The sequence below is a fragment of the Bufo gargarizans genome, chromosome 5 (genome assembly GCF_014858855.1).
Source record: "Bufo gargarizans isolate SCDJY-AF-19 chromosome 5, ASM1485885v1, whole genome shotgun sequence".
NCBI lineage: Eukaryota > Metazoa > Chordata > Amphibia > Anura > Bufonidae > Bufo > Bufo gargarizans.
In genome coordinates, this window is record NC_058084.1 from 447,425,373 (window position 1) to 447,450,718 (window position 25,346).

Here is a 25,346-nt window from a genome sequence, read left to right on the forward strand (position 1 = left end):
ATGTGGGGCCCTCACCAGGAATGGCTCACCTGAGGAAAAAAGGTCCTCCATCTTATGCTGAGGTGACCGGGGGGAAGGGGAAGGGCCGAGGTACTTACCCAATGCGGACTACTCACCCCATCTTCATCCCCTTCTCTTCACCCTTTCTCAGAGTACCAGCAGGGCCACCTCTTCAGCCGCTGGCACACGAAGTGGCAGGAGACTGGAATGGCGGAGGGTCTCGCCGGATTCAGGTGACCCCTTGGCTGGCGGGAAGCAGGGGAGCTGGGCTGCCCTGGTCCACTTTCGTTTCTTGGGGAGGGCGAGCGGTGAGGGATTCCGACACCGGCCTTGCTCCCGGGGTAGACAGAGTGGCTAGGCGACTCTGTTTCCCCAAACCTAAAAAAGGAAAAAGATAAAATAATAAAAGTAAGCCGCCCTGCAAAAGCAGGGAGGTCTGCCTCCTACGACACTAAGCTAAAAACTGATATGCTCTCTCCAGGCTGGAGGGGGTATAGCCTGCAGGGGAGGAGTTATCACTTCTTAGCCTAGTGTCGCCTCCTAGTGGCAGCAAGCAGCTATACCCCACGGTCTGTGTCCCCCAATGATACTAGCGAGAAAATAAAATATACTACGGCAAATGTGTATAGGGACCAAAGGCATCCTGCACACATTGTGGATTACATGCGGTTTCTCCTTTGGGAACACATATGGTGTAATACAGTACCAGGAACGTGTATGAGAACAGACAAATCATGTACACTTTGCTGTTCCGCGAGGAAGTTGACCTGCCAATTGCTTATCAATTCTTTGTGCAGGATTTCTCATTTTTCAATGGAAGGGTGGGATCAGTGCAAAACTGCGTCAAATCCACAAAAAACATATGGTTTCTGGTGCGGAAACACACAGAAATCCGCATGGAAATTGTGTGGAATTTCTGCAGTACAGCCCATGTGCAGGTAACCTAATGCAGTTATTTTTTTATAAACTGAAATGTTTAAAATATAACTGAGCTCTTTACTAGGACCCAATTCAAAAGCATATTTTTTCCTTTTATTTCCCTTCAACCTTAGTTTTATTTACCCCATATAGGATTATTCCTTTGATTTCTGTTTGCAAAAAGAAAAAGGCAACTGCTCAGACATTATATTACTTTATTTTACATAAGATTTACAGTTGCGGCCCCAGGCTTAATGTAAGGTGCACAGGTCGAGAACACTGGTTTTAAAGCAATACTGAATATTTACAGAGCACATGATCCACATCAGTATTCCAATAGTAAATACGTACGGGAACATAAGACTCTTAATTAAAACTACAAACCCTAATAAGGCAGCTTTTCTAAAATCCGGAATGCGAGCAGTGTTCCCATTCATGAGTGATAAAACAGTGATGGAAGGATGATGAGCAGAGAGTCCTACAGGCTGAATCCAGACACTTTAAGATCCTGGGCGTTATTTCTGGCTTCAAAGTAAGTAGTGTCGGTTTCATCATCTGGCTGTGGAACGAAAGCCATTGGCATGTTCTGCAGGTTTTCCCATTCTATACCATGGAATAAAGGATGAGCCTTCAGTTCTGCAAAAGAATGAAGATTAGAGTGTAAAACAGGTGGAACGAGGGCCATCATATACATATTACTGCAGGTGCATTTCAATTAATACATGCATGCTTTGCTATCAGAACTGCAAGCCCATATACCAAACCCAACGCGTTAACACCAGGATCCATATGTTACAAGCTTCTTGTGCTCTCCTGACTGATCAACAAGTGCCCAGGATTCCTGGCAATATCCTAAACCACAACCCAGCCCATCATAAAGCTCTTCCACCCAATACAGTTCAACAGCACGGACCTCAGACAGGTAAAGAGCTGATCTGGACTATGAAAGATGTATTATTAGTATCTATCCCCTCTGTAACTACCTGCACCGCTATGCGACTGGCACAAGTTCATAGGCAGTGTGAGGGCCACCATCAGGGTTAGCACCAGATAGACTGCCATTATGTGCCTGGCCTAAAATGGGGCCCACCTGCCAGCTTACCTTCAGTAGAAGCATACACTCACAAAGATTTAATTTCAGCTGCCAGGATATACCAGCAGGGAGAGTTCCACAGCATAGGGGATAACTATTGGATCCTACCTCTGGAATCCCCATCGATCAGGATAATGGGTTCTCCGTACACCTCGGAGCGCTCCAAAACAAAGCAGCAGCTTGACCATGCGCACTGCCGCTCCATTCATCTATATCGGGAATGCTGGAGATAGTCGCGTACAGCAATTGGCCATTTCCGGAACACCCACAGAGGTGAATGGAGTGGCGGGTCACATGCCCAACATGCAGCTCCATTAGCAATGTCCTCTTTTTATTGTGGGGGTTCCAGCGGTATGAACATCACTGCTCTTAATAGTTATTCCCTATCCTGTCTTACCGTCCTAACAGAGCATGTCTTTAAAGATTTAAAATGAACTTATGTGGAATGTGCAGTGCAATCTGCAGGCAGTGTGTTATAGAGCTGGAGGAGCGGAGCAGATTGATGGTGTCCAGTGGGTGGTCCAAATTATTGATTGACAGCTACAGCATTTCTGTATGACCATGTAAGCAGAAATAACTCTTGGTAAGATTGCGCTCTGGACTTCTAATTCCAGTATTATAAATTACAAGTTATCCTGAATCTAGCAAATCAATCTGCTCAGCTCCTCCTGCTCTACTCCATGCTATCTGCAGATTGGACACTTGTTCAATGTGACGGGTTCCCTTTAAATATCAAGCACAATGTTTAATGAACATGTATGTTATCAGTAAGCAGTGAGATACCCAGTGGTGGCTTCCACCAACCAATCTTGCTTGGTGTCCACCACATATAAAGCAAAGGAAGGCGCCTCCTATTGAAGACAAACGCCTTAACATTTAGTCTTCCTCCAAGTAGTCCACCACAGGAAATCCTTTACCTTTTAATCCAGCTCTCTTCCTGTTGTCGAGGGCGAGGAGAATATCTATTGCGCTGTGAGCATTAACAGAAAGGGCCTCATCATCTTCTGGCCAAGGAATATCTGCAGACACCAAAATTAAGCGAACATTATAGCCGAGGAAAGAGAGGTGACTTGTAATCTTGTCAATCAGAATGGTTTCAGGAGAACCCACAGCATTTTGAAGATATGAGCCGGGGGAAGGAGTGGAATAAAACGTACCTCTCTTCAAAATATTCTGGAATACTTGAGCTGGAGTCTCATCATTGAATGGGGGTATGCCAGTCAGAAACTCAAACAGGCAAACTCCAAGGGCCCACCAGTCCACCGCTGGTCCTAAAGGAAAACATTTAGTCAGCAGAGTTGACCAGATCAACCCGATCCCCAAGCGTCTTGTGTTAGAAGTGTCAAGCCATCGTTAAAAACCATTCCACATTCAGCCGCCAAGCCAAGGAAATTCTGGTGAGTAAGCATGAAGACCCCAGCTGGCAGAGAGCTTAAATGCCTACTCCTACGGATACAGACTCAATGGAAGACCAGGGCTGTGAAGCATCACCATAGACGTTTAAAGAGGCAAAGTCCAGCGACAGGAATCACTAGAAGTGCTCTTTTGATTTACTGGTTTTAGTGCAGTCATACGAAGTGTGCAACTGAACACAGTGAGGGAGATATATCAAGACCGGCACATCTCTCTACGCTGGCAAGAGAGGCACCTAATCTATTAAGAGGCAGAAGCCTCTATTAAGAGGCAGAAGCCTGCTCCAGAAGCTGAAGTCTACACGAGCTACAGGCTGGCATAGACTTCAGCTATAGCAAATTATGGCTTTTTGACACCATAATTAGCTTAATAAATGTCTCTCATTGGCTGCATATGTTCAAATGTTTCTTTCTACGTGCCAATAAAGAATGTTCACCTGGTTGGAAAGAGGATCCCTCACTTGTCTGACCTGCAACTTTCAGTAAAACTGTTAGGAGGTCTGACTCCTGGCACCCCCAGCAACCAGCTGACGTTCTGAGGAGATGCGGGCCCCGTTCATGGTTACCAGGCAGAATACCCTAGGTTTTGTAGCAATTGTGTCTGGTATTACTGCACACGACCATGATCGGCCTGGGAAATACAGTCTGGCTGACCATGGCTCCCCTGACTTGAACTGACTGCATTGTAGTAATTTATGACAGTCAGCTTGTATCTGATCGTTGGGCTATGGAAGCATAATCACATGATGACCGAGTACACTGCAATAGGCCTGCAATCAGATAGCAATTTATGATAGTCACACACGGACTCTCTCGGACCTGTCATATAGATGGCAGTGAGCTGCAGTACTAGGCACAGCTGCTACAGTGTTACCCATCAGCCAGCCATTCCGGTGGGGGTGCAGGGAGTAGGCTCCCAACTTATCCGATATTGAACACCTATTGTAAAAATAGCCCATCAATATCAAGCCCCAGAAGATCCACGGAACTGATGTCTAATGCTCAGATTATAGTGATAAATTGGAAATCCACAACATAAAGATGCAAATTTTAGATCTCATTTGACCGTGTACGAAGCAGCTTCCCGCTACCAAAGCGGCAATGGTGGACTTACCAGATACCAGCGTTCCTGTGTGCAAAGAGAACATGTGTTACAGGGACAACTGCAAGACGTATTCTACAAACTGAAGCAAACGTGCCCCATCATTCTTGATGACACTGTACCACATGAAAGGTTAGTATATAAAATGAGAATGCTCGGACTGGGAGAAAACGTCTGTATGTGAGTAAGTAACTGGCTCAGTGATAAAAAAATAGAGGCTGGTTATTAACGGTACACACTCCGATTGGGTCACTGGCACTAGTGGAGTACCTCAGGGGTCAGTATTGGGCCCTATTCTCTTCAATATATTTATTAATGATCTTGTAGAAGGCTTGCATAGTAAAGTATCAATTTTCGCAGATGACACTAAACTGTGTAAAGTAATTAACACTGAAGAGGACAGTATACTGCTACAGATGGATCTGGATAGATTGGAGGCTTGGGCAGAGAAGTGGCAGATGAGGTTTAACACTGACAAATGTAAGGTTATGCACATGGGAAGGAATAATGCAAGTCACCCGTACATACTAAATTGTAAAACACTCGATAACACCGACATGGTAGAGGGTCTAAGAATTTTAATAAACAGCAAACTAAGCTGCAAAAACCAGTGTCAGGCAGCTGCTGCCAAGGCCAACAAGATAATGGGTTGCATCAAAAGGGGCATAGATGCCCATGATGAGTACATAGTCCTACCACTTTACAAATCATTAGTCAGACCACACATGGAGTACTGTGTACAGTTCTGGGCTCCAGTGAACAAGGCAGACATAGCAGAGCTGGAGAGGGTTCAGAGGAAGGCAACTAAAGTAATAACTGGAATGGGGCAACTACAGTACCCTGAAAGATTATCAAAATTAGGGCTATTCACTTTAGAAAAAAGACGACTGAGGGGAGATCTAATTAATATGTATAAATATATCAGGGGTCAGTACAGAGCTCTCTCCCATCATCTATTTATCCCCAGGACTGTGACGAGGAGACATCCTCTGCGTCTGGAGGAAAGAAGGTTTGTACACAAACACAGAAGAGGATTCTTTACGGTAAGAGCAGTGAGACTATGGAACTCTCTGCCTGAGGAGGTGGTGATGGTGAGTACAATAAAGGAATTCAAAAGGGGCCTGGATGTATTTCTGGAGCGTAATAATATTACAGGCTATAGTTACTAGAGATGGATTGTTGATCCAGGGAGTTATTCTGATTGCCTGATTGGAGTCGGGAAGGATTTTTTTTATTCCCCTAAAGTGGGGAAAATTGGCTTCTACCTCAGTTTTTTCTTTTGCCTTCCTCTGGATCAACTTGCAGGATGACAGGCCGAACTGGATGGACAAATGTATTTTTTCGGCCTTATGTACTATGTTACTATGACTAGGACAGGCACTAAACAGATATATAGGACAATCAGAACATCTCCCACTTGACCGCTCAGTATGGAGAATCTCACCATGGGATTTTCCAAGCAGCAGCTCCGGAGCCAGGTAGTCTGGTGTCCCAAGGATTTTCTCATTCTCTGCTTGGACTGCTCCTCGTCGCACACTCTTTGGTGTCCGGTAAGGGGTTTCGACTTGACCCTAAAATTAACACAAGGCAATTTTTGTTTTTTTAACTAATCTTTCAGAATCAAGGTTAACCTCCTCAGTCGCATTGAAATTGGAAAAACCCTCAAAGATTAAACTTTTTTTTACTGTAGATTTTGAATGTGTCTGACGTAAATCTTGCGGGGACACAATACCATTTTTAACCCCTTAGTACAATTCATTTTAGCTTTAAGGACCAGTAATATGTCCCCCCCTTTGTGTTCCAGCAATCTTAACTTGAATTTTTTTATCGCATTTATTCCCAACTTGATTTCTATCCTTGTTATCTCCTGCTGATGTTCTGCCAATGCTAATATATATATTATATATATATATATATATATATATATATATATATATATATATATATATATATAATATATAAAATAGAGTTCATCTGACTGATACCCTGCTCCAATTTCCTCTTAGTGGGTCCCCACTGGTCTCTGCTTCCAGGTCCCTCTAGACATGCAGGAAAGTGACCAGTGATTGGCTGAGCAAGCATCTCCTGCTTGTCCAGCCAGGACCAAGATTAAGACAATGCACCTGGTAAGCAATGGAACAGCAGCTGCTGCCCAGTAATTTATTCCGCCAGACAACCCCTTTAAATAGTACTTTTTTGTTGCAACTTAAATGTTTTGTTCTCCCCCACCCCGTATATAATAAATAAAAACCAGAGCAAGCTGCATTTTGGAAAAAAAAAACCTTGGTGTTTTTGATCCCAGTGGCACAAAACAAAAAAGGCAATGGGGAAGATTTATCAAGACTTGAGAAAAGGTAATGTGGCCCATAGCCACCAGAAGGCTTCAAACTCTTTTACAAAAGGTTTTTTTTGAAAAATTGGAACATGAATGTGATGTGTTGCTATGGGCAGCAGTCAAACTTATTTTTACTTTGCACCACATAAATCTCCCCTATATTTTCCCAATAAATGGACACACATCTGGCCACAGCTTTCTTTTCATTAAAAACAAACATATCTGTATGTGAATCAAGCCTAGTGGTTTAGTTAATTTAAAACTCCATGGTGTCCATTCAAATGACAAAGCCACTATAATATATTCTGACATTGGTGGCTTATGGCTTGGTCATGCCACCAATTTTCCAGGCGAGACAACCCCTTCAAAGCACCTCTGTTTTATCCCTAAGTAAAGAGTCTCATGCTGGGACCGTACTCTATGATTTTCTGATAAACTATGTAGAAAGGGCTCATCTTAAATGGCACAAACGCTTTTATAGGCAACAAATAGCACTAAATGGCATACTGAACAAAGTTCAGGCTCCTTCATGGTCCACCATAGACCTGGACATCATAGAGATGCTGTGTAGCTTTTATCTACACACTCTGGGTACACAAGTCATACCTGGAAATTCTTGCACGTTCTGTCCTTCTGTGCAGGAGTAATCATCAATGGGTAAGATCCCGTACAACCCAAGGAGATGTTCATTTTATCCACTGATGCAATACTTATCCGAGAAGGTTCTGAGAGGTTTGACCCATTAATAGGACTGTTGTAGCTCCTGAAAGCCACAACGGTTCTTCTATTAGACTCTCTTAATCTTGTTGTTGCTGGAGAGGCCAAAGGGTCGTTGACCAATTCTGGACCTGTTCCCTTGCCCTCCCTCTGCTCTGCGGTGGCTGCACTCGCTTCCTCAGAAGAGGAGTTGGCATAGGCATCACTTTCAGACTCAAAAGACAGTTCCTTCATGCTCTTGCCCACATCAGACAGCTCCTTCTCCAATGGGTGTTCTGTAACAGACATATTAAGAGAGGGCTCAGAGTCCCTGCTTGGGTTTTGTTTCCAAGGACTGGCCTTCCTTGGTTCAGAGTCATTAATGTTCTCCTCATGCTCACAATTCTCATCTAGCTCACACAACAAATTCTTGGCCACTGCGTTTCCTGAGCAGAGTTTCTCTGGAGTCACTGGAGCAGGGACAAAAGTTTCCTGTTTATCATCCTTCTCAATGTTTTTATGGAGGTCCCCGATAAACAAGCGCTCAGTCACCATTGTAAGACCTGTACTGGGGTTGACATTAACCATCGAGAGTTTGCAGGCTCGTTTATACTGGGAACTGTTCTTCTTTTCCAAAGAGCCTTCTCCGGGACTGGTTTCGACATGTGAAAAATGCCTTTTGACTCCAATTTTTTCAGAGTGGTCATCTTCATTGTACTTTAGGGGATCCAAAGAGGAACTTGCTAGCCAGGGAGGCGATTCTGGAGATCCAGGTAGTTCTCTCAGTTGTCTGAACGGGCCCAAGTTCTCCTTTTCTTCTTGAGTGTTAGGGTCATAAAGACATTTCCTTATGAAGCCTTTTGCGTTTAGACCAGCGATGGGAGTGTCTTCTAGTTCGTTTGTGTCATTCTGAATGTTCGATTTCTTGCCTTTTCTGCGACTGACAATAGGGGAGATGGCAGACTCCAGCTCCTTCATGTACTTGACAACTTTCCCTAGCTGGAGTCTGTTCAGTGACTTTTCAGACATACTGTTCTTTAAACGGCTGGAGCTCAGAAAGGGTGGACCTTCTAAATCCTGGAGCAGAATAGAGAGGTGTAAGAAAAACAGAAGATCAGTACAATGCAGCTCATGAGACATTTTATAGTCCAATGTGAAAAAAAGTAAATAAAAAAATATATATATTTAATCCCTTCAGGACATGGCTAATTTTGGCTTTAACGAGGACCTATCCCCTCTCCTGTCTCACTTGTTTTGGTATTCACTCACATTCCGCATGCAATACCAATTTTGGAGCATCTATTCTTATGACTATGTTGTGCCATTCCTGTATTAGTCCTTCTAGACGTTTACTAATTGTTAGCAGTCTACAATAAAAAGGTACTGGGTGTGACCAGTAGTGGGTGTATCTGACTGCCCAATCAGTGCCGTTGTCCGACTGTGCCCCCCCCCCCCCCCCCAACTGGTACCCTTACTGCAAGCTGCCGACAATTCATTCATAAACTTCTAGTAGAAATAACAGAGGAATCGCACAACATAGAGCCATAAGAATAGACGCACTAGAATTGTTATTACATGGGGAATGCAAGTAATTACTACAACAGACATGAGGAGACAAGTCCATTTTTTTATATTCTATTTTAAAACCCTAGTAGGAGTAGACTAACTATAATGTACTGAGATATCAATACATTACTGTCTGTGCATATAAAATGTATATCTCATAGGATAACCCAAGACAACCTTGGGGGGGGGGGGGGGGGGGGCTTACTTTGTGCTCCAGGCTCTGTTTTACGCTGGGTTCAGACCTGAGCATTCTGAAAGGAGCGCTCTGTATGCGCGATTGTACCGGTGTTTGCAATCGCGCATACAGAGACAAGCGAACGCCCATTGTCGCGCGTTCCCGAAAGTCTATGTACGGGAACGCGCGACAAGACGCCCCAAAGAAGCTCATGTACTTCTTGGGGCGTCGGGCGTTTTACAGCGCGATCGTACGCGCTGTAAAACGCTCAGGTGAGAACCATTCCCATAGGGAAGCATTGGTTTCTCCTTGTTAAGCGTTTTACAGCGCGTAGGAACGTGCTGTAAAACGCTCAGGTGTGAACCCAGCCTTAGGGTATGTGATGTAAAATCCATTGCGGATTCAGTCAGGGAAAAAACTGCAGTTTTTCTGTCGCAAATTCCACAATCAAAATGCCAACAGCTTTCCACTGCCTTCAAAAGGAAAAAAACGCCACCATGTGCACAAAGTAGCATTTATTTATTTTTTCTGCTTCTGAAGTGGCCTCTTAAGTCTTAGAAGCGGATTGTTAGAGGATTTTGCTAGCCGTTTTAGAAAAACCTCTTCCAAATCCTGAACGAAAAACTGTTAAATGATTGTAAACCCGCAACCAAATACGACCTGTTTTCAGCTACTAAATCTGCTACAGATTTTTCTGCTGGATTTTGGGTGGGAATTCCACCACCTATGACACTCTTACGGTTGCTGCCACAGGTGTGTGTGTTTTTTTTACCTCCAAAACAGGCATTCAAAAACTCCTGTCTAGAGTAGTGTTTTTGACCAAATACCACATTTTTCGCTCCATAAGATGCACCTTTTTCCTACCAAAAGGTGGGGGAAGTCTTAGAAAGCAAATTCTAATGAGCACCTTCCATTATAAAAGCGGTCAATAGTATGCAGGAAGTAACATGTTAAGGAAGACATCCCTCGGCGCAAGGAACCAGGTGGAAGATCCAGACTGATGCAGGCTGTCAGTAGTCGGTGACATTTAGTTAGTAATGACTGAGGCCGGTGACATATTTTGTGTTACCGAGCATGCCTGCACGCCACCAGCCTCAGTTATTACTAATAAAATGTCATCGACTACCAACAGCCTGCATCGGTTTGGATCTTTTAGCCGATTCCTTGCGTCGAGGGATGTCTTCCTGAACGTGTTACTTCCAAATCTTCCAGGCACCGCTAGTAAAAAGAGCAACATCCGTGGGTGCAGACCAGCCTTTCCTGGGATCCACCCTAAAAATCACTCAGACAAGCTTCTTATACAGTTGTGCCTAAGGTTTGCACAACTCTAAGGTTAGCCTCCCATTTGGAGCCCAATACATGACCTTTCTTGTACGTCATCACCCTATGGTGCGCCTCTCTATTCTGTTGGCCAACAGACGACGCTTGTACTATTGACTAGTATGCAGGAAGTGCTGGAAACAGGGAGTATAGTGCTGGCTGTATTCACCACTCCCTGGTTATCTTCTGGGTGCTACAGTCAGAACTTTGAGCGTGCACTATGCCTTCACACTGTGCAACCTCAGATCACAGTGCAGAAGGGGCAGGAAGACGACCAAGATTTAGGATTACCAACATTCATCATTATGTCCTATTTTGGCTAAAAGACCGCAATTAGGATGCAATTCTACGTATATGTATGGGAATGATTTAAGAAAGACTAGTGTTCCTCAGACTGAACTACTTATAACTTCGTTACAGGAGCTTCATTTATATAAAGCTGTACAGCCCATCAGCCAACAACGCCCTCCTGGGCCGCAGATTCTGCATATGTGTAGTGCCACATTCACCGACAGCCTTTCCATAAAAATGACATTATAGGCAATAAAACACAGTCCAAACCTGATTTCCATTTTCCCATTTTGGACTACTGCAATAATCCGACTCCATACTTGATAAGCATAAGCGGGACTGACTGCTGGTACTGGATGTCCCCCGCCGTGTCCTGAACTTCAGTAGGTTGGGAGTCAGACATTTTACCGGCATGCTAGGACTAGAGGTGTTGACCTCGGGACCTGAAAAAAGGGAAAACAAAGTGTGAGCGATCCCCAAGCAGATAGTCACAGGTACCTTTATATGTTCATTGATATTCAGTTTGGCTACATTCACATGACAGTGAAAAGCGTTCACCATACGACTGGTTTAGAACTGATTAAAGCCTATGGGGCTGGGGCGTGGTTTGGCAGCTGAGGAGTATGGCTGCATGAACCTGCAGCTCCTGCACCCAGCAAAAAAAAAAAAAAGTTTGGAACCCTGACCACCTCCGGCCCGCATGATGACCAGAGGGAAGAAGACCCGCCAGCAGCAAGGCAAGCTGGACTTTGAGCGCGACAAGCTTTTGGAGACGCCGGGCCAGCCATCTTCAGGATCCCCTGGGAGACCGCAGCATACCAGATCTCGGGCGCAAGAGGAGACACATAGCGGCGGCGAGAGGCAAGGAAGCCCGGCACTTACCGGATCGCAGGTACAAGCAGGGGGAAAACATGAATCCCTGGTCAACGTTGCAGGCAGCCCGGGAGGGCGGCGGACGGAGCAAGATGGGTGTGCGCGCACACTCACGTGGTCGGCGCCATCTTCCCCTACATCCAGCAGAGTCTCCCACATTGAAAGGAAAATGGGAGAGTTCACTTCTTCACATAATCTGGTGGACTCTTATAATGAGCTCTCTGAGGAACTTGACAAAGTTAAAGCTAAGCTGTGTGACCTGGAAGACAGGTCCCGCAGGAATAATATCAAATTTAGAGGCATACCGGAGGATGTGCCAGGAGGAGAGCTTGTCCAATAAATATGCTCTTTATTCCAATCTCTTCTACCCACTCTCACACCGCAGGATCTGACAATTGATAGGGCGCATAGGATCCCAAAACAGTCCTACCTCCCCACCTCAACCCCGCGGGACGTCTTTGCATTCTTTGATATGAAAGAAATGTATACTTGCTGTCTTGAAGCATCCAGGAAATTGGGAACCCTTCCTGCCCCTTTTCAGTCCGTCAAATTGTTTGCGGATCTCTCCGCCATGACCCGGAAGCAGAGGAGTCAACTGGCCCCCATTATGCAAGCTTTACGGCAACATAAAAATTGCATATCGCTGGGGGTTCCCAGTTAAACTCCTGGTCCACAAAGATGGAGATCTGTCATACACTCCGTAGCGACGGGGAAAAATCTCTTCTAGGTCTCCTGGAACATCACCGTGGAGGACCTCCAGAAAGACCGATCCGAAACTGTCCGGCACATCCCCAAAGAGTGGAGTCAGGTGGAACCCGGTAGAGGCACTAAGCATTGAGTATCCTTTTCAGTTGCTCAACTAGGGTGCTCTTGTAGTTATTCTTCACCCACGATTTGCTCATTTATGCTCCTTGTAAATTCAACGTTGACTTTACGTTCCACAATGGGGCCGACTTCAGATCTGCCTAGTTTGCATATTCCAAGTTTGTTTTGTCTTTTTCTCCTTTGTTTTTCTATTGTATTCCAGTACACATTCTGGCTTGCTCTGCTGATAGAGAAATCTTGGATAAGCCACAGGTTCCGGTTAGTCCTCCATGAGCCGCGTCTGAATCATAGGTCATCTGGGTTACTTGTACTGTTAATCAGATGCTATTACTTTAATTGGTTCTTAAAAATGGTGTCGCTGAACGTTAGGGGACTTAATCCCCATAAAAACTGGCTTTTATGTGGTCGGAAGCTCTAGACCTCAAGTGTGATATTTTATGTGCCCAGGAGACCCATATACTGGCACAGGATGGACATAGAATCCGTCACCCTAAATTTCCTGTTATCATTCACTCTCACTTCATTAAAAAAACAACGAGGGGTACTCCTGGCGTTCAGAGACACAGTGGCGTTCACCCCCATCTCCAATTTTGTGGATAAGATGTGAAGATACATTATCCAAATATGCTTAATTGATAACATTTGCTATACTATAGTAAGTCTGTACGCCCCAAACGCTCATCAAGTGAGATTCATGCACCGGGTTATGAAAAAAGTAAAACAAAATTAAAGCAGGGTCATCTTATTCTGTGCGGAGACTTCAATCTAGTCCCTGATCCAAAACTGGACTCCTCAGCGCCTCTTAGAGTAGGGCACTCCTCTCTACAGGATTGGGCTCATTCAGAGGAACTATTTGATGTATAGCGTATCCAACACCCCCAAGAGAAGGATTACTACTACTTTTCATCAGCACATAGATCTTACTCTTGAATAGATTTGTTTCTAGTCTCTAGAGCCCTCCTACCGTTGGTTTCAGAAACTACTATAGGGTTATTTAAGTAGTCTTACCACGCAGCTGTTACGATCTCAATACAGTAGTCTTATGCTCCCGCCCACCCCCCCCCCCCGATATGGCATAACAGCACCTTTTTGATGTCACATGCGGTGTATAAAACAGAGTTGGAGGGAGCCTTTAAGGAATTCTTCAGCCATAATGTGGGCTCAGTTTCTTGTCCTATAACACTGTCGGCTGCGCACAAGGCCTTTATACGGGGAATATTTATTAGGGTCCATTCACACTTCCGTTATAACACTCCGTTTTTTCGGATCTATTAATTTCAATTGCCTCTGCAAAAATGCGGACACCAATCATAGAGCTGTTCGAATCACGGAATCTGTTCCGTTTTCCTATTTTCGAGTAAGCGGATCCTGAAAAAAAAAATAAAAAATTAAGCTTGTCCTACTTTGTCCGTTTTTCGGGTCCGTTGTCCATTCAAGTCAATGGATCCGCATAAATGCGGATGACATGCACAAAACCATCCGAATGTCATCCGATTTTGCGGATCCGTTGACAGGAAAATGGATGGAAAAAAAACGGAAGCACTTTAGTAAAAAAAAACAACAAAAAAAAAAAAACGGAAGGTTGTACTAAAAAACGGATCCGCAAAAAATAAAAATAAAAAAAAGGAACGTTTATCTGGAAAGGTAAAAAAGGAGATTTTTGTATAACTTACCAGTAAAATCTCTTTCTCGCTCTTCATTGGGGACACAGAGACCTTGGGTATAGCCATGTCCTCTAGGAGGCGTTGACACTAGTAAAAGCTGTTGGCTCCTCCCCTGGCAGCTATACCCCCTCCAGCCTGGAGAGAGAGCTTCAGTTTGTGAGAAGCAGTAGGAGAAGCAAGCTAAGAAAAAACATGGAACACCAACCATGGCAAAGGACCCAACGGGCTCAAACCATCAACTGCCACAACTGTGGCCAAACAAATACTGGGTGGGTGCTGTGTCCCCCAATGCAGAGCGAGAAAGATTTTACTGGCAAGTTATACAAAAATCTCCTTTTCTCGCCCATATTCATTGGGGGACACAGAGACCTTGGGACGTCCAAGAGCAGTCCACAAGGAGGGGGGGGGGAAACACAGACCCATGGAGCCAGCACCCCTGCAGGCAACTAAGAACTGCTGCCTGCAAGACCAAGCTTCCAGAGGCGGTGCCCGCCGATGCATAAGTATGCACCTGGCAAAATTTAGTGAATGTGCGGAAGGAGGGCAGTAGCCGCCCTGCACAACTGCGCGGCCGAACCCTGAATCATCCGAGCCCAAGAGCGCCCACCCCTCTGGTGAAAGGAGCCGCAACACTGAAGGGTGGAACCCTGCCCCGGGGACAGAATGTTTAAACAAATGCAGACGTGCAATTGACACCCTAGAGGCCGCCAATGCCATGCGAGGACCCTCCGGAAAGACAAAAACAAAGGAGAGCACGTACGCCGGAAGGAACTGGAGGCTGGCAAATAAACAGTCAGAGCCCTAACAACGGCCAAATTACCCAACTCCCTTTCCCTAGGGTGTGAAGGGGAGGGACGCAGTGATGGAAGGACAGATTCTTCATAGAGACGAAAATCAGAGACCACCGTCGGGAGAAAGGAAGAACGGCTCAGGGAAGCTCTTATCCCTGTCAGGACCAGGACAGGTTCAAGGGGAGAATTCCGGAGTGCTGAAAAGACTAAGGTCTGATCCCAAGGTGGTAAGGAGGACGGCATGGAGGAACCGTATGGCCATTCCCTGGAAGAAGGTATTGTGGACCCCGGGTGGGTCAGAGGACGCTGGAAAGGATACACAATGCCGAACCTACCCAGCCAAGAACTAAAGTCCAAGCAAAAAACCCCGGATCTACCCCTGCTAAGGGGAAGCGCTCCACGGAAAACGGAAGTGGTCCACCAATGTCCCCCCAAGCCGACCAGGCTTGTCGGGAGACTGAGAAGCTGCCTGAATGAGGCATGTCCAACCGCAAGCCAGGGAATCAACACATTGGATAGTCAAAAGTAGAGACGATATGAGAATCATTGACGGAAGAATTCCGTTAGCGACCGTGTATCGACGGTGCAGCAATACCGCTTGACGGAAGCAAACAACCAAACCAAGATTAGAGAGAAAAAACTTCTGCCTCAAGGAGGAAGAATAGAAGGGGTGTTCCGTTCCAGGAACAAAACTCCATCAACATACGTGACAGCACCCCCGCTCATCCTGGCGTGGCGGGTCTCATAGTCTAGCCACGGAATGTGCAGTGAAAAGTTTTGATTACATCGGCTGACATGCAGACACCAGTCAAGTATCAAGAGAGGTAGTGGTACCCACGGGTAGCGCACCCAGGACCAACGGTAGGATTCACCTGTAGAAGGAGGAATATAAGAAAACGTCACAGCCCAACAGTCGGTCCGGAACAAGACCGGAAGAAAAAGAAAAAAACCATAGAACCAAATACCCTGCATCACATAGATGAGGGGAAGTAGCAACATAGGAACCACCAAGGTGTGCGGTATGGCCGTGAACCCCGAGCCAGAGAAGGTAGAACGGAAGGAGAAAGGGGGAAGGACGAAGCCCATTCCCCATCAGAGACCGGCAGCATACAGAAGTAGCCACCGGATGATAGCGGTGGTGCCATACTCCGCCTAAGGAGGAGCCTATGCAGCGTACGCCACCGAATACGGAGATAGAAGAATCCGTCAACTGACGAAGGAGCCGTACAGGAGGAGCCAGAGTACGCAATGGCTACTACAGGACCCCCATACCGTAGAGGAATCCGGTAGAAGCCGTATGCACTGGCGGGACTCATATAGCACTAGAGTAAGCGTACCGAGCACCGTCGAGTACCAACTGTTGCCACGCCCCCTAATGAAATAAGCGCAGGCACCTAGAGCCGTGGCGCAGTTGAATTGCAGAATCTGAAGATGTACAGATACTCCCCCGCTAGTGCTCACTAGCGAAAGAGGGTAAGGCAAGTAGCAAGAACAGTGACGCGCAACACTCCGCCTAAGGAAGGATAGTGCGACAGTTGGACCGTATCCAAACTGGTGCCACATGAAAACACCCCACCTAAGAAGGGGGGTTATACCCACGGCCAGAACTAGTGCATATGGCAATCCTGTACCCTGTGGGAGAGCAATTAGCACCCGAGTAAGGAGGTAATGTATACAGCACACCTTGTAACCAGTGAGAATGGAATCGCTCCACCTATGGAAGGAGCTAATGAACACGGCAGGTACTGAACCCAGTGGAGGTACAATTCCGCCACCTACAGAAGGGGGAATGCACTAAAAATAGTGTTATTGTACTCAGTCCACCTATGGCAGGGGACAATGTATAAAAAGGTCAAAACCGTATCATAGTAGTGCAATTATTCCGCCTAAGGAAGGGGGTAATGCCCACGACGAGTGCTACTGGCCACCGTAGACGCAATCTGAGGAGATTGTTTCGGATTCACGTCAGGGTCCAAATCAGTGATTCTCCTCACCCCCCCCCCCCTCCCTTGGACGGACCCACTCCCGTGAGAGAGGGTGCGCCTGAGCGTGACCCGGGGAGGAAGGGAGGGGGTGTGGAAATATCGAGGAGAAGATGACCTGCTGTGGTCCGCTTGCGCGCAGGTATACGCTTTAGAAAATCGCCCCTAGCCTAGGTGGGGGCTTATCAACCAAACTACCCAGGGGTGGATTGGGAACAGAGGTCCTGTATAAAAAAAAAAAAAGAACCTGCGGAGAATCATCAACCCAACAACCCTAGAGGGTGGATTGGGAATTTCCAGTTTTCCCCCACTGGAATCGCGCAGGTGGGGAATTATCAACCAAACTACCCCATGGGGTGGATTGGGAATTCCAGAGGTTCTCCACAGTATGGCTCAGGTGGAGAATTATCGACCAAACGGCCCCGGAGGACGGATTGGGAACCCGCAGAGATCCTTAACTGAATTGCGCAGGTGGAGAATTACGGAATACTTCAGCTGTCCTCCATGTGAGTTGCAAAGGTGGAGAGTTATCAACCAAACGACCCCAGAGGGTGGAATGGGAATTCCAGAGGTTCTCCGCCGTATTGAGCAGGTGGAGAATTATCAACCAAACGACCCCGGAGAGTGGATTGGGAATTGCGGAGGCTCTCCGCTGCATTGAACAGGTGGAGAATTATCAACCAAGCTACCCCGGAGGGTAGGTTGGGAACTGTCAGAGATCCTCCACTGATTTACGCAGGTGGAGGATTATCAACCAAACGGCCCATAGGGCGGAGTGGGGAACTAAGAGAGGTCGTCACATGTCCGGGATAGGGCACGGGGCCCAGTTTGGTGCCGCACAGTCAGAGTGGACATGACTGAGGGGAGTAGGGCCTGAATGGATGTAGACGTTTGTTTTTTAGCTTCATTTATAATTTTATTTTTTATTTTTATTTTAAACTGGCCTGCCTAGCCTCAAGTGGATAAGAGGCAGGAAGGGGTTAACAGTGCAATAAGCAATTTGCCCAGGCCATCTAACCCCTGATAATCCGGTGCTGGCCCAACAGAAGTGGCTGGCTGGGAAGGGTTAAACCAAAGGACTTTAAGTCCAGGGGCGGTGCTGATGGGGGCGGGGCAGCGGCAGCTAGGCGGGAAGAATTCGCGCCAGCCCGCCACCCTCCCCCCTGGGTCGCGGCCTAGCAGGTCGCGAAACCAGGGCCTAAAGTTCCGATGCTCGGCCACCCCGGACCCTCCCCCTCTGTACTGTAAGTCAGCTGGAGGGTGGAGGGACCCGGAGCGCGAGACACATGCTGCCGGAGAAGCCGCACCGCGGCCGGGATGACAACAGGGGAAGGAAGAGCCAATAGGCCCCAAGAGAAGATGGGGCCTAAATTTCCTGCGGCGCCCGGAGGACCGGGATGTTCACCCCGCGGCCGGAACTCGTGACAGCCGGAGGTCCATGCCAAGTAAGTGCCACGCGGCGCGAGACTACCGCAAGGGGTAAGACGTCCGCGATCGGCCAGAGGCATTAACCCTTTCGGAGCTGCGCGCTTGACGCCTGCTCCCGAAAGAGTAATATGAAGGATACTGCCGCCAGAAACAGCCAGTGGAAGTCGGAATGCGCTCCAGTCTTTCGCCGGAGGTGCCCGGGGAGAAGATACCATAACCCTCTATGAGCCGGAAAGCAGTCGGCCTAGAGGGGAAGTGAGAGGGGGACCGCGTGTCGTTGGTGGCGCATGGCGCCCGCCGGATTAACCCCTTCTCTCTTTAGGTGTCTGTGACATAGCTGAATAAAGACCTCTGGCCATTAACCTTAGGGCGGCCCAGATTTTCAAAGATGGAGGGGGGGGGGGAAGAGGGCTTCATACTCACCTAGTCCCATGTACTCACCTCATCTTTACCCTCTTCTCTTCACCCTCCCAAGCAGGCCCATAAGGTACCTTCTCCAGCAGGGTCACCTCCTCAGCAGCTGGCACCGGAGTGGCAGGAGTCTGGTATGGCAGGAGGGTCTTCTCTCTGGCGGACCTAGGTGACCCCTTGGCTGGCGGAATGCAGGGGAGCGAGGCTGCCCTGGTCCCCTCGTCTTCTGTGGGGGAGGCAGCAGTGCGGGACACCGGCACTGGCGCAACTCGACCCCGGGAGAACAGGGAGGCGAGGCGACCACTGTTGTCCCATCTGAAAAGGAAGGAAAAAAATAAACTAAAAATCTTCAGGAGATCCCTGCAGAGCAGGGAGGTCTTGCCTCCTATTGACACTAGAAAAAAAACTGAAGCTCTCTCTCCAGGCTGGAGGGGGTATAGCTGCCAGGGGAGGAGCCAACAGCTTTTACTAGTGTCAACGCCTCCTAGAGGACATAGCTATACCCAAGGTCTCTGTGTCCCCCAATAATATGGGCGAGAAATACTGACGTGTGAATGGACCCTTAAACTGAACGTTGCAGCACGGAAAGCTAGAGATAAAAAGATCTCCGATTTGCTATCCTCTATAGCAGATTTAGAATCTAAGAATAAGTCCAACCCTCAATAATCAGATCAATTAAAAGATCTTAGACTCCAGCTCAAGGACTGTCTACTGTACAGGTATGAGCAAAATTTACAAAAAGTTAAAGCTAGATACTACTCACAAAATAATAAAGTAGGAAAGCTACTGGCGCAACGTCAAAAACAAACAAAGAACTAAAGCTAAGATTCCCTATATCCTATCCCCGCGGAACAATGCGAAAGTCCTAGACCCACAAGGTATTGCGAAGTCCTTTAAATAATCTTATTCCTCCCTCTAATTTGAACCCACCTTCAGCCCCACAAACGGACCCTATTGATGAGATTAATACATTCCTTGCAAAGCTAAGTCTTCTCTCTATCAATACAGAACAAAGGGACATCTTGAGCGCCCCCATCTCCCCCCAGGAACTTCTAAAGATGATCGACGGCACTCCGCCCCACAAGGCCCCAGGCCCGGATGGTTTGTCGAATTGCTATTACAAAACATATCGGGATCTCCTTTTGCCCCACCTGCTTGGTCCCTTGCAAAAGGGCTTCCAATCAGGGTTCTTTCCAGAGGAGATGCTATCTGCAGTTATTGTTACGATTCCAAAGCCCGGGAAGCCCCCGGAGATCCCGCAGATTTTTAGACCCATCTCATTACAGACATAAAAATCTATGCAAAACTTTTAGCTAATAGATTGGCCCTTCTGTTGCCCACCCTGATAGACAGCGACCAGTCAGGCTTTATAAAAACAGACACAGATTATGGGACTATGGGAATCTGCGGCCCCTTTCTAGGTGCGATTAAAGCACTTTACGGTAACCCCTTGGCTAAAGTTTATACGAATAATACTTTATCCTCGGCATTTTCAATCACCAACGGGAACCGGCATGGTTGACCCCTGTCTCCAACTACTTTCATCCTTTCCATTGAACCACTGGTGCACGCCATCCGACTTTCGGAACAAGTGAAGGGAGTTAAAAATCGGAGATAGAGAACATAATTTATCACTTTATGCTGATGATGTTATTCTAATCTTGAGCTCCCCCATGACTTCACTGCCCGCCGTCATGCAAATTATACAACAGTTTGGGGCGCTCTCCTTTTATAAAGTGAATAAAACGAAGTCCCAAGCTTTACCTGTTAATGTACGGCCATCAACCCTTGAACAGTTGCAACGCAACTTTAGACTAGATTGGCAGACAGTGTCCAATACTTGGGTACTTAACTCTCTAACAAGACAAAAGTCTTGTACAAAACTTAACTTCCTCCCTCTATTAGGAGAGATGGAAAAAATTGCTCCATAAATTCATTTGGTCTCCTAGACGGCCACGCATAGCCGCTAAATTACTGACTACGTTTAGAAGGGCCGGAGGTCTATGTCTTCCCGACATACACGACTATTATATTGCTACACATATGAGTTTTCTGAGAGAATGGTGGTGAGGGAGTACACATCACCATCTCCCCTTAACATAATCTAAAAGCGTTGATGATAGCAGCCCTTGTCCTGTCTCTCTGGGAATCCTCCCCAGCTTCCTCTCCAATTTCATTTCAATATGGAGAACTTTCCCCGCTAGGGCCTCCATCTAGGAGATATCACATTCAGGGAATTGCCCCTTTAGGAGACATGCGGTTTTTTCATTGCAGATTTGGACCTCAGCCCCTGGGTTACTAAAGGCGTATCTTCTGTCAATTTATTGTTTGAAGGTTCGCAGCTTAAACAATTTTCCACTATATGTGCACAAATCACAATCTCTCAAGGGATTTTTATGTTTACCTCAGACTCCGCCACTTGCTTCATAGGAAAGACCCTATTAGAGCTTCAGTATGTAAGGATGTTTTGGACCTTTGGGACACTAAAGGGTGTACCTCTAGGGGTTTGACATGTCTATACTATACTAGGTTCTAAACAGGAATTAGTGAAGTCGACCCCACTCGTGTCCGGGGATAAATAATTGGGTACAGAGATTTCTACTAGTAGATGGGCACAATCGTTTGTTTTTTATCCATAAGACATTTACCTGTGTTACTCATTATGAGGCGGCAATAAAAACTATACTTGGTTGGCATCTCACCCCAGATCGATTGAGTCACATACAATCACCTAAAGAATTATTAGGAACACCATACTAATACGGTGTTGGACCCCCTTTTGCCTTCAGAACTGCCTTAATTCTACGTGGCATTGATTCAACAAGGTGCTCATAGCATTCTTTAGAAATGTTGGCCCATATTGATAGTATGGCATCTTGCAGTTGATGGAGATTTGAGGGATGCACATCCAGGGCACGAAGCTCCCGTTCCACCACATCCCAAAGATGCTCTATTGGGTTGAGATCTGGTGACTGTGGGGGCTATTTTAGTACAGTGAACTCATTGTCATGTTCAAGAAACCAATTTGAAATTATTCAAGCTTTGTGACATGGTGCATTATCCTGCTGGAAGTAGCCAGAGGATGGGTACATGGTGGTCATGAAGGGATGCACATGTTCAGAAACAATGCTCAGGTAGCCGTGGCATTTAAACGATCGCCAATTGGCACTAAGGGGCCTAAAGTGTGCCCAGAAAACATCCCCCACACCATTACACCACCACCAGCAGCCTGCACAGTGGTAACAAGGCATGATGGATACATGTTCTCATTCTGTTTACGCCAAATTCAGACTCTACCATTTGAACGTCTCAACAGAAATCGAGACTCAACAGACCAGGCAACATTTTTCCAGTCTTCAACAGTCCAATTTTGGTGAGCTCGTGCAAATTGTAGCCTCTTTTTCCTATTTGTAGTGGAGATGCGTGGTACCCGGTGGGGTCTTCTGCTGTTGTAGCCCATCCGCCTCAAGGTTGTGCATGTTGTGGCTTCACAAATGCTTTGCTGCATACCTCGGTTGTAACGAGTGGTTATTTCAGTCAATGTTGCTCTTCTATCAGCTTGGATCAGTCGGCCCATTCTCCTCTGACCTCTAGCATCAACAAGGCATTTTCGCCCACAGGACTGCCGCATACTGGATGTTTTTCCCTTTTCACGCCATTCTTTGTAAACCCTAGAAATGGTTGTGCGTGAAAATCCCAGTAACTGAGCAGATTGTGAAATACTCAGACCGGCCCGTCTGGCACCAACAACCATGCCACGCTCAAAATTGCTTAAATCACCTTTCTTTCCCATTCTGACATTCAGTTTGGAGTTCAGGAGATTGTCTTGACCAGGACCACAACCCTACATGCATTGAAGCAACTGCCATGTGATTGGTTGACTAGATAATCGCATTAATGAGAAATAGAACAGGTGTTCCTAATAATTCTTTAGGTGAGTGTATATCCGGGCACTTCCCAGCTGTGCTGGCGGAGCTGCGGTGGTAGAGGAACTCTGTTCCATATACTTTGCTCCTGCCTTTTGACACCCTTTTAAATACAATCACTGGACGGTCCTTCTCTCCCGCCCCAGCCCTTGCCTTATTATTTCTCGGCATTACAGACCTTCCAGCCAGCATTCGTCATGTTGTAGCACATCTCCTGTCCACGAAACTGGTCCTAACCAGGTATTGGAAATCCTCTACAATTCCCAAACTTTAAGAGATCGTGGATCTGGTCAATACCACTTGCGTTTATATAAAATAAAAAAAATAAAAATGATGGCTTATAAGAACCATACGCACCCTAAATGTGTAACTAAATGGCAGGTTTGGTTCTCCTCATATGCAACTATCCCCCGTACATAAGATGATCTATCCAACATGGGGAAGCAGCATGAGGAGCTGGGGATCTCATTCTCAGTACTCTCTCCCTTAAATGCTTTCTTCTTTCTTTGATGTCAAAGAGTATTAGCCATTCTGTCAGTTTGTAATGCTTCGCTGGGCGGTATTTTCCAGTCCCCGACATTCCGAGATCCTGCGCATGCACCCGGCACCCTCGCTCGCCGGGATCACATTGCGCCAAGTGAATACTAATGAGATGGGCGTGTCTAAGGATCCGGCAGTTGGGACGCGGCTGGGCACAAATGCGGCACAAACGCCCCTTGGGCAGAAAGGACAGGTGATTATAAAGATTATTTTTAACGTTTCATAATGCGCACAGGGATAATACTTATATAAATTGGAAACTTATTATAACACCTAGGGGGGCATATAAAGAGCTAATTATGCTCAGAAGGCCTGTCAGTGTCCCTTTAAGAACCCAATGAAATTCAATAGTTTTACTTTTTAAAATATTATGAAAAAAAAAAAACAAAAAAAAAAAAAACACAACACACATTAAAACCGGACATACAGGGAGTGCAGAATTATTAGGCAAATGAGTATTTTGACCACATCATCCTCTTTATGCATGTTGTCTTACTCCAAGCTGTATAGGCTCGAAGGCCTACTACCAATTAAGCATATTAGGTGATGTGCATCTCTGTAATGAGAAGGGGTGTGGTCTAATGACATCAACACCCTATATCAGGTGTGCATAATTATTAGGCAACTTCCTTTCCTTTGGCAAAATGGGTCAAAAGAAGGACTTGACAGGCTCAGAAAAGGCAAAAATAGTGAGATACCTTGCAGAGGGATGCAGCACTCTTAAAATTGCAAAGCTTCTGAAGCGTGATCATCGAACAATCAAGCGTTTCATTCAAAATAGTCAACAGGGTCGCAAGAAGCGTGTGGAAAAACCAAGGCGCAAAATAACTGCCCATGAACTGAGAAAAGTCAAGCGTGCAGCTGCCAAGATGCCACTTGCCACCAGTTTGGCCATATTTCAGAGCTGCAACATCACTGGAGTGCCCAAAAGCACAAGGTGTGCAATACTCAGACATGGCCAAGGTAAGAAAGGCTGAAAGACGACCACCACTGAACAAGACACACAAGCTGAAACGTCAAGACTGGGCCAAGAAATATCTCAAGACTGATTTTTCTAAGGTTTTATGGACTGATGAAATGAGAGTGAGTCTTGATGGGCCAGATGGCTGGATTGGTAAAGGGCAGAGAGCTCCAGTCCGACTCAGACGCCAGCAAGGTGGAGGTGGAGTACTGGTTTGGGCTGGTATCATCAAAGATCAGCTTGTGGGGCCTTTTCGGGTTGAGGATGGAGTCAAGCTCAACTCCCAGTCCTACTGCCAGTTTCTGGAAGACACCTTCTTCAAGCAGTGGTACAGGAAGAAGTCTGCATCCTTCAAGAAAAACATGATTTTCATGCAGGACAATGCTCCATCACACGCGTCCAAGTACTCCACAGCGTGGCTGGCAAGAAAGGGTATAAAAGAAGAAAAACTAGTGACATGGCCTCCTTGTTCACCTGATCTGAACCCCATTGAGAACCTGTGGTCCATCATCAAATGTGAGATTTACAAGGAGGAAAAACAGTACACCTCTCTGAACAGTGTCTGGGAGGCTGTGGTTGCTGCTGCACGCAATGTTGATGGTGAACAGATCAAAACACTGACAGAATCCATGGATGGCAGGCTTTTGAGTGTCCTTGCAAAGAAAGGTGGCTATATTGGTCACTGATTTGTTTTTGTTTTGTTTTTGAATGTCAGAAATGTATATTTGTGAATGTTGAGATGTTATATTGGTTTCACTGGTAAAAATAAATAATTGAAATAGGTATATATTTGTTTTTTGTTAAGTTGCCTAATAGTTATGCACAGTAATAGTCACCTGCACACACACAGATATCCCCCTAAAATAGCTAAAACTAAAAACAAACTAAAAACTACTTCCAAAAATATTCAGCTTTGATATTAATGAGTTTTTTGGGTTCATTGAGAACATGGTTGTTGTTAAATAATAAAATTAATCCTCAAAAATACAACTTGCCTAATAATTCTGCACTCCCTGTATGGCCAGAAAACAGATGCA

At 46.1% G+C, this 25,346-nt stretch overlaps 1 protein-coding gene across 2 annotated transcripts in view; it reads right to left on the bottom strand.

Annotated features, from left to right (window-relative positions):
• Positions 1–1,116: 1,116 nt before the first annotated feature.
• The window catches only part of MASTL (microtubule associated serine/threonine kinase like), a 48,587-nt gene continuing 24,357 nt past the window's right edge, over positions 1,117–25,346 (bottom strand). Inside the window, exons 7-13 of one of the 2 annotated variants that reach the window (XM_044293635.1) lie at positions 11,179–11,351; positions 7,467–8,633; positions 5,970–6,096; positions 4,538–4,552; positions 3,169–3,282; positions 2,929–3,030; positions 1,117–1,554 (exon numbers count right to left, since the gene is read on the bottom strand). In XM_044293635.1, the coding sequence (XP_044149570.1) occupies positions 1,397–1,554; positions 2,929–3,030; positions 3,169–3,282; positions 4,538–4,552; positions 5,970–6,096; positions 7,467–8,633; positions 11,179–11,351 (1,856 nt within the window). In that variant the 3' untranslated portion in view covers positions 1,117–1,396. The remainder of the gene's footprint in view (positions 1,555–2,928; positions 3,031–3,168; positions 3,283–4,537; positions 4,553–5,969; positions 6,097–7,466; positions 8,634–11,178; positions 11,352–25,346) is intronic. The other variant, XM_044293636.1, reaches the window with a different exon arrangement.